Genomic DNA, 12,692 nt, shown 5'->3' with positions numbered 1-12,692 from the left:
CCCGGAACTGGCTTCCAGGGGAAGTGGTGCAGGCTCCTAGCCTGGGGATTTTTAAAAGGAAGTTAGATGAGCACCTTGCCGGGGTCATCTGACCCAGTACTCTTTCCTGCCAAGGCAGGGGGTCGGACTAGATGATCTTCCTAGGTCCCTTCCGACTCTAGCTACTATGAAACTATGAAACTAAGGAAGCAAGGAAAAGGAGAAGAACTGAGGAATTTGAATTTGTTTTATTACAAATATTTATTCAGGCTTGCTTGAAGTTTAAATGTATTCTTCAAACAGGGTATGCATTTAGTTACAAGACTATAAAGTAGGGGTCAGCGATGTTTTTGGACAGAGTGCCAAAAACACCTGCAACCTCTCTTTGTAAAAAAATTGGCGTACTAGGGACAGACAGTGGGGGAGCGCAAGGGGCCCTATCCATGTTGTAGCAGTGCAGCCCTGGCCTCTTCCCTGAGGTGCAAGTGCCAAACAAAATGCCTTTGTGTGCCACTCTCTGGCACACATGCCAGGAGCTGCCTTCCCCTGCAATAAGGCATATACTAAATTGTTTGTAAAGCTAGTGTGTTTTTTACATGAGCAACTAGTTGTCTGATTTTTAATAGAAGAGAATATCTATATCTCTTTCAAACATAAATGACTTTCATTCAAAAAGACTTAATGAACAGGAAGCTGAGACAAATATTAGCTTGAGGTATGTATTAAGTCTGGTCCTTCACAGCTTTTATTAGGTTTCAGTTCAAATTTGGACTAACATGAAGCTTCTGTAGTGATGTAGATGATACTGGTATTAAGTAGACACTAAGTTTACATTCATTTGTGGCAAAATTTTAATCTAGCATCTCTCTCTCCCCCCCTTTTTTTTAAAAGCTGCACCTAAAAAATAATACATCTGAATGGGTCCGTAGGCTACTGTGATACATTAAGATTGATAGTCTTGAATATACTTGGAAATGCTAAACATTAAGATTCGTGGAAAGCATTACATTGAAAGTATGAATGGAGCAATAAGTTGTAACATGCCATGTATTCAAACGATTTATTACCTCATAATGAACTGCCAGAAACAGTGGTCCAGACACAAAGATGTTACTTGTAACAGTGTAGAATATCTTTGTTGCTCATTTGTATTGTGGTTTAGTTTGAATGTGTGGCATGTTACAAATAGGATGATAGTGTTTGGCTAGGTCCGCCAGCATCCTAATGTGGGCTGCCCCACTCCCCTTTTCCAAGAGGACTGGGTATGGCTCACTCATACTGAGGCAGCAGATTGTGGGATTCATGTCCCATCCTCCCTTTCCCAAACCAGTCTTGAAGGCTACTTCTTTAAGGAGCCAGTTAGCATCCTGTCCCTGTGAGAGCCCTAGTGTAATCAGACACTCAGTATTGATATGCTTTATTTGCATGCTGTAAAAATTAGAGTGGAGGGGAAATTTTGTTCAAAAAACTGTAGTCAAGGACAAGATGGAGAAAGAGGAAAAAAGCCTACACAAAAGCACCTTTATAAAGTGCCCTGGAAGAATTTATGCACTGCTATTCCTCACCCCCTTCCACCCCTGCTCTTTGCATGGGTCACCTCTGTGCAAGACCTGGAGCAGTTCCTTCACTCAGGAGGAGGCAGCTGATTGAGTTCAGAGCTCACTTCTCATTAGCTGTACAGCTGGAGGTGGGGTGGGGTATGAGAACCACTGCCAGCAGCTCTTCAGCTTCACAGGCTGGCAGAGCAAGGTCCCAGCCCACTTTTCCCAGGGTTGCTACACCAGCCTCCCTTGGGGGAGTTCAACAGCAGCAGGAAAACTCTTGATGTTCCAAGTTGCTTACCCTCATTTCTTTACTACCTAGGCAGCAAGTTCACTTGATGCTGAAGATGGTCTGCGATTCATGCAGGAAATGATTGAACTATCCAGTCAGCAACAAAAAGAGCAGCAGCTGCCCCCTCGTGCTGTTCAAATTGTTTCTCACCCATTCTTTGGTAGGGTGGTCTTGACTGCTGGGCCAGCACAGTTTGGAACAGACCTGTCCAAACACAAAGCAGGGGTATGTACAGCATGCAGACCCTTAGCACGTGATGTTCTCTTCAGTTTTTTTCTGTAATTGTTTGCTTTCTCAGACAATTGCATCAGTTTTAATTTTGTAGTGTTTTTAATTGAAAGTATGTGGCTAGATTCAATTACAATAAAGACTTATGATTAGAATCACAGGGCTCAAGGAGTTTGAGGGACATCCAATCCAAACCCTTACCCAAGACGCAGGGTTCACTATTCTTAACTTACCTGAAACAGATGCTTATCTAGCCTCTCCTTTAAAAAGACCTCTGATGAAGGAGACTGCAGCTTCCCTAGGTGGCTTGGTCCATTGTCCTGTCATTTCAGATGTTTTCCCCAATATTAGAAATTTATTGTTAGAGTTAGAAGGTGGGATTTTAGGTGAATAGTTTTAATCCTGTCTGTACATGTTCTTCTGCACTCCTTAAGCACCAGACAATGTAGGACTCAAGTTCCAGATACATGTGCCCAAAGTCACTGTTATGAAGACATTCATATGTAAAGTCTTAGTATTTGGACTACAGTGAGCATCCAAAATATTTTAAATGTTTAAAGAACTCTCTTTAGCTTACCAGGGAAGGTGAAAGGAACTATTTGCATCTATGTTGCTGGCTAGGGAGAAAAAACAGGAAGAAATTATTGCACGGGTAACTTCCTACTGAAATGAATGGCAAAATGCCCACTGACTTTGTGGGATAGGATGCAAGTTCAAAGGTGTGTTGTATGCATAGAAAAGGTTTCCAAGAGCAATAGCTATGTTCTGTCATCACTGTTGGACTGGTCTTAATTAAGAATATTCTGTGTTTTGTTTAATTAAAGGCTATTAAGATGTGGGGCCAGTATTTGTAACTCTTCCCTAGTTTGCAAAGTATGAAAACAAAATTGATTTAAAATGTTTCAAGAAACAAGTTTAAATCAGTCAGTCTTGCAAAAAATTGTCCAATCTAGTTTTAGTCCTCCTGGTTTTTTTATCTTTTGCTCCTTTTTGCTCCTAGCTAAAGTGAAGGAGCTTTTCTTCGTAGTGAGGGCCCTTTTAGAATGCTAGGAAACACTCCTCTTTAATTTTGGGATGGAACAATGTAAAAAACCTAAGGCATTCTGATAGACTTGAATCTAGTATTTTAAATCATTGCATCTCTCAAACAGACAAGAGGATTTGTTGCAACCATTAAACCATATAATGGATGTTCGGAGATCACTAATCCTGAAGCAGTGAAGGAGAAAATTGCTTTGATGCAGAGAGGCCAGTGCATGTTTGCTGAAAAGGCACGAAACATCCAAAAAGCTGGTGCAATAGGCGGCATTGTTATTGGTAAATAAAACTAAGTCTGTTGTATGAATGTGTAATGTTCAAGGTGGTTGTTCTGATACTACATAAACATTTTCAAGGCTGGCAGGCATCTGTTACATTCTTGTTAGCAGTCTGTACTAGAAGACATCTTGTTATCAAAACATGTTCAAATATGTACACAAACAATATTGTTCTAATATCCCTTTTCACACAAGAATGGAGCAAGGCATATCTAATCAGCAAGAACAAATCTCAGTCACTAGTAGAAGTTAACTATTCTAACTTTCTAAATTGCTATTCTGATTTTCATTTCGAGATGCAGATAAATGTTTGAGAAGTAGTTGTGCATGGGTGTGTCTACGCTTTGCCCTGCAGTGATGTAGGGATGTGCTACGTCACTGTATAGTGCACTACGGCGACGTAGTGATCACCACTAGACATCTACATGTAGCTGTGCGTCTACACATGATCACTAGTTACATGTTCCCCAGGTATAGCGCACCACTGATGTAGTGGCAAAATTTAACCATGTGCTGAATGCGCAGCTCAGTAACCACCTGTACTGTGCCATGTTTTAGTACATCCAAGAGGAAGTACTAAAGCATGGTGCCATAGCAACATCACTGTATGGTGATGTGTGTTCCTTATGTGTGGTTTGTTTTTTATATATACTTTAGCCTTTTGCATCTTTTTCACCAATATTGCATTTCCAGGGAAGTTCTTAGGAAGAGAGCTCAGCATTACTCTTTCCATCATCCAGCTAAGTCTTACAAATTAGGAATGTACTTATACAATTTTCTTCTCCCCGTTATGCCAGGTTCTGCTGTTTGTAATTGTAAATGTTAGATGCTTATAATATGTGCCCTAAACCTGTATACATTCAATTTTCTTAAAATTGAGTAACCTAGAAGTATTCCTGTATAGGAAATACCTAATAAGGTCTATCCTGAGAACTTATTAGTTAGAACCCCGACCTCCGAATTTAGTGCTAGTGCAGGAAGAAACTGCTGGAACATCTATCCAGTTCAGCCTCATTCTCACAGAACAATAAGCATCTATCAACCATTTAGGCAAACTGAAAATAAAAGATAAACTTAATGTGGAAGATGCCAGAAAGATTCCTACACCTGCAACTTCTTATGATTGTCTTGTCCAAATGAAATCAGCTAAGTAGTATACTTCTACATCTCCTTAAATCTCAATTTGTTTCTTTTCACCCAGAAATCTCTTAGCTGATTGGTCAGCAGGAAACGAGGTTGGAATTATTGAAATTAATTTACAGCCCTCCTTCTGGAAATTCAAAACCATCTATTTAATATAGAAAGCTACTATTGCAGGATAATTTTTAAGACATTACCATCATCTTCAAAACAATGAAATATTAGCTGTGTGACAGAAAAGTTTGCTTACTCTGACTTTTTGTTGGCTAGATGACAATGAGGGAAGCAGTAGTGACACTGCACCCCTGTTCCAAATGGCTGGTGATGGAAAGAATACAGATGATATCACAATTCCTATGCTCTTTCTATTCAACAAAGAAGGAAATATTATACTGGATGCAATCCAGGAATATGAGGCTGTAGAGGTGCTTCTCTCCGATAAAGCAAAAGACAGAGGTATGGACAAAGTTATGTGCTATATACAGATCAGCAGTAATCTTTATTGGTTTTTGTGATGTGAAGTATACCATAACAGTAGTTCTTACTGCTACCTGAAGAAATAGATGAGCTGGGACTGATGTAAAACTATTGTACGACTTCTCTTAAATCCATTTTTACTCTTGAATGTTAGCACTAATTTCTTTCAAGCTGGGGGTGGAAACAGATGTCACCTTTCATTGCCTATATGATGGCACAAAGGCCAAGCAAACCAGATGTCCACTCCCCTTGTCATGCCATAAATGCCCAAAATTTATGGCTGCAAAAAGGTGAGATTAATTGTGCCACTATTTACTGTGGATTTTTAGTTGCTTTGTGGTGGAAAGCCTAGGCAACCTGGAGCTGTCAGCTCTCTGCAGCTGCCCCAGGCGGGTGCTTGGAGGTTTGAGGGGACCAGTCCTGTGTACCACAGAAATTCCCATGCAGTATTGAGCCCCTCAGGTCCCAAGGGCACCAACCCAGTTTTCCCCTGTTAGAGATGTACCCTGGGAAATATCTGCCTGTTTTTACTTGAATTTTTTTGCACAAGGTATTCCCGGAATGAAAGATATAACATATGGTTTAATACTGTTGGTGTTAAGAGTTAGATTTTGAGTAACAGGGCAGTGCAATCTTTAATTTTTAGGCCTCTTAAACAATGTTTGAAAGACTTTTGGCTTTCCCACAGCAGGGATAGTTTGAGTGTGTTTAGTACTTTAATCTGTAGACATTTCTTACTGATAGGTTCTTTTTTTTTCCTCCAAGCTAGACATGATTTTTTTTCCTTGCCAAAAGTAGGCAGAAGCTGTTCTCTTTAAGAGAGTAAGGCTGCCAACACATATAGCTTTATATAATTTTCTTTCCTGTATGGCTGTAGCAATTTCATCAGCATAAATGATGAATTAAACCATAAATGAAAATGTTTGCACAGCTAAGAGATTATTTCTAGGCTTTCCTTTAGCAAACCTTCCCCTCACTAGTGCTTAAACTCCTGTAATCCTGCTTTGTTTAAACAGGGTATTTGGAGAACAGGATGAGAAATAAACTTGGCCTCCTTTAGCAAGTCAGTAAATTTTTATTTTATTTTTTTTCTTGCATATACAAAGCTGACGCATTGAAAGTTACCATATTTTCAGCTTCCTCCTAGGGAGTCCTTCAAGAGTCCCTTTATTAATAACAATGGGTAAACTGTAACGTAGGTCAAAAGGAGTGAATTTATTAAATCCTTTCTGGGGAAAGTGCTCTGAAGACACCAGTTGTCTTTTTTCAAAAAAACACAAGACATATGTACTTGTGGAGGTTTAATGTGTGTCCTTTGTCTCCTCCTTTGTGCTATCATTGGAATTTCAGCAACAATCTTTAAAGGTAAAATGATTCCAAACTACATTATTGATAGCAGTAAGTATTTTTATATTAATAATAAACTTATATACAGTTGGCCTAACTAGAATTTTGAAGTACATTTCCTTTGTTTGAGGGCATTCAAGTTCAATGTTTTATATAATTAAACCCAGTGGAGACTGGTTGTTTTTTCTAGTTAACCAGATGAAGTCATGATTGCCCATTTTAATCCTTTTTCAACTGTACCTATTTTCTAAAGAAAGGTGCATTCTCGTGGTTAACCCAATTAAAATATGTATGTTCACAGACTAAACAAAGCCTTTATGCTATACTTAGAATTTTCTTGCTATCCAGGATGCTACAGTACAATTACTTACATTTCATTTAAGCAATTATATACTTTAATTTCAAATTCTTATTAATTTTATTTTAGAAAGTTAGAAAATGGTTAATCATATAATGTTTGTGTGAACCTTTGATATAACGCCTGACCTCATTTGTCATATTTATGAAGTTTGGACCCCAAAATTTGATGCGTTTTCCCTCTGATTCTTATGATAAAAAAAGTGCACAGCCTGTGACTGCACAAACATAGATACAACCTGTTTAAAAAATGTTTTAAGGAATTATAATTATTTTAGGCCTTAACAGATTTTGCTTGCAATTCAGATTTCATTTTAAACAGTTATTTTAAAAAATAATATTATGATGCCGGATTTTCTTTCCTAAAAGGTCATATTATCAACACTGACTAATTTAGAAAAATCTTGTAACATTTATTAATGTTAACAGCTAATGTAAGCCATCTTTTTTAAGTAGTAGGTCTTAACATTTTAGTACTTATTTTTTTCAGGCAACCATGCCAATTAATTGAATTAGGACCCCACTCCAGTTATCCATATTCTAACCTAAAAATCTTGGGATGTTCTATACTTCACTCTCATAATCCAAGGCTGAGCTGTCAGGTAGTTTGAGATCCGGAGGGGGTTGGGATAGCAGTGGCCCAAAACTCAGCCTCCTGTAGTAGTATTATCGTAATCAAGAGGATCCAGACCTGATGCTGTGCCAGTGAACTGGCTGTGCTTTTTAATAACAATGAAATGATTAATAATTTTATAATCAAACTTTTCACTCTGCTGTCATTTGATATACTGCACATTATAAGACTAAAGTTCAGGTCCTATTCCACCTATTGGGCAGCCAGGTGTCTAAGAGCGACATATACAGGTATCTAAAAAACTATGAATACAAAAGGTTTGTGGATCCTTCTTTGTCGTGCTTTTTTATGCCTTAATGTTAGGGCAAAGATAAAAGATTGGCTTTTGTGATGCGCTTAATGGTTTTTCCAAGGACTCAAGCAAGGTGGAATAGGCTGTGTGGCCCTTAATCTCCACACCAGTAAAATCTGTACTTTCCTGAAAGCTGGAATAAGATCAAGGGAAGCAGTTGAAAATAAAATGTTAGTTTTCTGATGTGTTTTCAGATGCTATTTCAAAATACTCACAGAGTGTTTCTTGTTTTTAACTAAGATTTGGAAATGGAAAACATGGAACAGAAGTTTTTAGAAAATGATTCGCATAAGCAGAGCTCCGATGAGACTTTGAGGTCTCAGGACCCCAGCTTGGTCAGTCAGCAGCCTGCTGAAGATGAAAATTCTGATACTGTTCACTTGGATTCATTGTCTGTTGATGCAGACACCGATAGTGTTTCTATTTCAAACCAGGATTCCTATATCCTGGAAGACCATGAGGCTAGTATCCAGGAGACAGAATGCACAAAATTAAATAACCAGCCTCAGGAACAAACAGAGATGGAGACAGATTCAGACTCCAATGTAAATTGGGATGATGATAAGGTCCAGCCTATGGAATCCATATTAGCAGACTGGAATGAAGATATAGAAGCATTTGAAATGATGGAAAAGGATGAACTATGACTTACAATAATAACTTATTTCTGGGTAAACAAAATGGAGAACTTATTGGGTAAAAGTGAGGCCCTAATATCTGAGAACTAAAAAAACTTGTTCAGTATTGTGATGAGCAACCAGGTTTCACCTGGATAATATCATAGAAACCCAGCACGTGGTGTTATTGTTTTAATTTTTCCTGTTTCGAAATGGGAATGTGCAATCGAACCATGTTGTATGGCTCCATTGCATGGTGCTGTAACACAGGAGGCTTATTCAGGGAATGAATCTGACTTCTGCATTCCAGGCTTCAAGAGATCAGGTTGCCTTGGCCTCTGGAAAGGCAAACATTGAATGCGGTGGGGTTAATGTACCACTGGTTGGTTGGCTGGTTATGGTATGGTGATAACACTTAAAAGCAGTCGGTCAGCTGCTATTCTAGTGAAAATGAGGGTACAGTTTCACCGATCTATGCTGGACTGAATATAAAGGCCTTCATGGATAGAAACAGGTGAAATTGTTAGACATTTCCTTTTATAGTGTAAGATGTAGCTAGAGGCAGCTTGATTTGTCCTCTGACATCATCACAATATAGCAACGTTGCTCATCACTCCTTCCAGCTATTGCTTTGAAAAATGACTGAGATGACTTGGATTTTTCCTTTTCTGCTCTTATTTCAACTGGAGAAGCTGCATAAACCAAAGGTAATGTCTGCTCTGTTAGTGAGTTCCTTTAGCAAAACTGCTAACTGGAGGACAACTAGATAGACTCAGTATATTGTTAAGATTTTATACTTGAATTTAGGTAAATTGGGCAAGATACATTTTTCCTCTTTGACTTCCCATGTTGAAATCTATTACGTTTACTCTATCCTAAGATGCAGAACTTAGCATTGTTGTTGCTCTCTGAATATAATAGAATTAGAGCAGAATTTTTACAAAAAAAAATACTATTTCTTTCTCTCCAAGTTTTTATTGCCAACAATCAGCCTGACATAATCACTTCTTATATGTGGCACTTTGGGCAAGAATGCCAGTATCAATAGCGAAGTGCAACTCCACTGTTGGGTCCATAGTTTAAAATGTGGCAGTATGAATTTTGAAGAATGATTGATATAATACTTTTAGGACTTGTGTGTTTAACTTGCAGGTAAGTGTGGTTCCTAAGTTATGTTAAATCATGTTTTTGTAATTTGTCTATTTAAAATGAGGATGTGTTTAAACAAACCTAAATATAGCAAAATATATAAACAAATTATAAATGGTCTAAATTGTCCAAAGATACTGCCAAAAACTTTGATATATGTAGTTTTTAGTTGATTATAGTTTGGCTCCATATTCTTAACACTGCCTATATTCTGCACCAGACTAAAAATGAAAATTGAATATGTAGTTTTTTGCAGTGGAATACATATGTCCCAGTCTGAAGTGCACCAGGCATCCTTCTGGTGAGTTTTAAACACACAGAATAAGCAAATGTTAAGTAGTACAGCCATACTGTATTTACTCATGTATTTTCATGTAAAATGTGAATTGAGAAATCCCAAACAAATGTTATATACGTGTAATCTTACAATGTCACTTGCTTTCAAGAGTTTCAAAATGCACAAGCACCTTTTGAGAGCATTATAGTCTGTCAAACATTATACACAAATGTAGTGAATCTGAGTGACCTAGAGTAGGAATTTAATTTTGATGGGGAGGTGGAGCAACAAGGAGATGGTGAGTAAGTGTCCTTTTTAAATTAACTTTTAAAATGTAGTTTTAATTTCTTTGCACAAATTACTGTATAGAGGTTTGGGTTTAACATCGGTACTTTAGAAAGCATGAAGCAGCTGAGTTTTAATAGTTTGTCACTTAGACTGAGGGGTTGATTTTCAAAAAGGAGGATTATTTATCCAAGAAATTTTAATCACGGGAGCCTTTTAAGTGTCCTTTGTAACTTTTGTGTCCTGCTTCCTCATAGAATCCATTGACTTCAATGGATGTGGCTATAGATGCCAATTTTGAGGAGCACGGCTGTGGGTTGGTGTAGGTCAGAAACCTTAACTCTGAAAGTAAATTAGATAATTCCAAATGTCAGAGCCAAGTGCCACTATTGAGCCTCTTCATTTTAGTGCTTTTGATTAGGTTACTTTAGTCAAAGCTGCAGCAATTACGTGCTTATTTGCTAGTCTTGGTGGGTAGAATTATTTCGGTATTTTAAAGATGGTAGGTAAAGTGGTTCTCTTATCATTGTTAGCATCTTGTTTGTCAAATCTTAAGCTTGACATGCTGGCTCAAATTTTATTTTTTCTTGCAGAATGATTTATTTTTTAGCTGAGAATTTTGTCTTTATGAATATTCAAGTGGATGTTCTAACTCTCCCAGCCACCACAGAGTCATCTCTCCTAACTGTCTGCTTCACACTAAGCATAAACACCTGCACACTTATGACATAAATGCAGACTGTTTTTCTTCCTGTGGATTTAGGGATTGCTAAGAATCTCTCAGTATGGGTTTGAAGTATCTCTTCGGTGGTGGTCTACCTCAGAGAAGTGTTGCCTCCTTATATATATATATATTTTTAAGGTAATTTAACTTTACCATCTGAAGTGATCATGACAGCCATAGATAGCCATGTTTGATGAGAGAGGTTTACATGCTGTTTACAGAACTGAATCAGGTAAAGTTGACCTTTTGGGAAAGAAGGATAAATTAGGGTGACAGTCTTATTCAGGTTGGTTTTTTTTTTTTCCACTTCGTTTCCTAATAAGGAAATTGACTTTAGTTCACTTTTTCATATTGTTCTGAAAATAGTTTTCTATAATATGTTATTTTAAAAGAAAAAGGAATGTAAGATTGAACAGAAAATGTTTTTAGTGAGGAAAAAGGAGGTGGTCCTTTGCAAGATTTTAAAAACCTTTATTGTCCTTGAAGAATATTGCTCTTGCCTCATTCTAAAGTGTGGTCACCTGGATATTTCCCTGCTACAATTTATGGTATTCGGTGAATTGAAAAAGTACCGGATTATAATCTAGAACTAGCACTTATTCCATCTCATGTGATTCCTAGTAGCCAATTAATATCTCCCTGATGCTAGAGAGAGAGTCTCTATTGTTTACATTTACTGTTTCTTAATGAAGTTTAAAAATAAGCCCAGCATTGCTCCTCCTGCCAAGGTTACATAAGAAAGCTTGGCTTTAGTTGTGAAATAATCTTTGCTGAGATGGTGGTAAATGTTAGAATAGGACATCTTATGCAAAAGGCTCCAGTCAGAACATAGAATAAAAAACATTCTGTGAATGAAATATTGTATGTTCAGATTTTATAAAAAATTTTTTACCAGCCCAATTTACAGCCGTATATTTTCTTATGATGTAATTTATGAAAGATGTCTAACAGGTGCTGTAATACTACTGTTGTTGGGTTTTACTGTCTGGTGATAGCAGTGTATACAATATTTCTAAGGGCAATTACGTACTGTGATGTAAGAGCCTGGGCTATAAAAATGTACATAATCCTTGTAATATAATTGTGTACTTGATTATAATTGCCAATTGTAAAGATTTAATAAAAATGTAAATATTCTGGTCAAATGGCTCAAAATTACGAAATCAAATGATGTGTGAAGCCAGGGGTATTCAGTTGTTTGTAAGAGCTGCCTGTATAGTTCACAGCTTTATTGCAAGAAACTTTTTTGCCTCGAGGCCTGTTTTTATAGATTATGGACACATCTACACCTTACTGCAGTGCAGTCTGGATGAGTTTTCTCTTTCATGCCTTTTACTTTGAATGAAGAAATGTAAATATTCATATGCTCATAAACAGAGAGTGACTCTGAATCTTAGTAGTTGGGACCCTCATGAGGAGGATGTGCCTGCTCCACTGAATGCTTAAACCAGGGGTGTCAAACGTAAGGCCCCCAATGCTGCCCCTGGGTCTGATCAGATTTGGTGCATGCCTGTGGCATGGGGCCAGTCAGTGGGCTCAATCCAGCCTATGGATCTCCTCTCCCAGCTAGACTGAGCTCCTAAATCCCCTTTCCCTCTGCCTCCCCCTGCCCTGATCCTGTCACTTCATAGTTTCTAGGGTCAGAAGGGACCCGAGTAGATCTAGTCCGACCCCCTGCCCTGGCAGGAAATAATACTGGGGTCAAATGACCCCAGCAAGATGTTCATCCAACCTCCTCTTAAAAACCCCCAGAGTAGGAGCCAGCACCACCTCTCTTGGAAGTTGGTTCCAGACCCTAGCTGCCCTGACAGTGAAGTAGCGCCTCCTGATAACTAACCTAAACCTACCCTCTGCCAGCTTGTGACTGTTATTCCTGGTCACTCCTGGCAGTGCACGGGGGAATAGGGACTCCCCCAATGCCTGCTGATCCCCCCCTGACTAATTTATAACAGGCCACTAGATCACCCCTCAGCCTTCTCTTTTGGAGGCTGAACAGGTTCAGGTCCTGTAGCCTCTCCTCATAGGGCCTGCCCTGCT

General features: G+C 38.3%; 1 protein-coding gene across 1 annotated transcript in view; it reads left to right on the top strand.

The window, feature by feature from the left end:
• The window catches only part of EDEM3 (ER degradation enhancing alpha-mannosidase like protein 3), a 44,365-nt gene extending 32,565 nt beyond the window's left edge, over positions 1-11,800 (top strand). The window contains exons 17-20 of the mRNA XM_019530986.1: positions 1,843-2,037; positions 3,192-3,357; positions 4,767-4,952; positions 7,844-11,800. Of these exons, the coding sequence (XP_019386531.1) occupies positions 1,843-2,037; positions 3,192-3,357; positions 4,767-4,952; positions 7,844-8,250 (954 nt within the window). The 3' untranslated portion in view covers positions 8,251-11,800. The remainder of the gene's footprint in view (positions 1-1,842; positions 2,038-3,191; positions 3,358-4,766; positions 4,953-7,843) is intronic.
• The last annotated feature ends 892 nt before the right edge of the window (positions 11,801-12,692 follow it).

This window comes from Crocodylus porosus, unplaced genomic scaffold (genome assembly GCF_001723895.1).
Source record: "Crocodylus porosus isolate Cpor-Errol unplaced genomic scaffold, CroPor_comp1, whole genome shotgun sequence".
Classification (NCBI taxonomy): domain Eukaryota; kingdom Metazoa; phylum Chordata; order Crocodylia; family Crocodylidae; genus Crocodylus; species Crocodylus porosus.
Note: the sequence above shows the minus strand (reverse complement) of the source record. Positions and strands in the feature narration are given on the sequence as shown.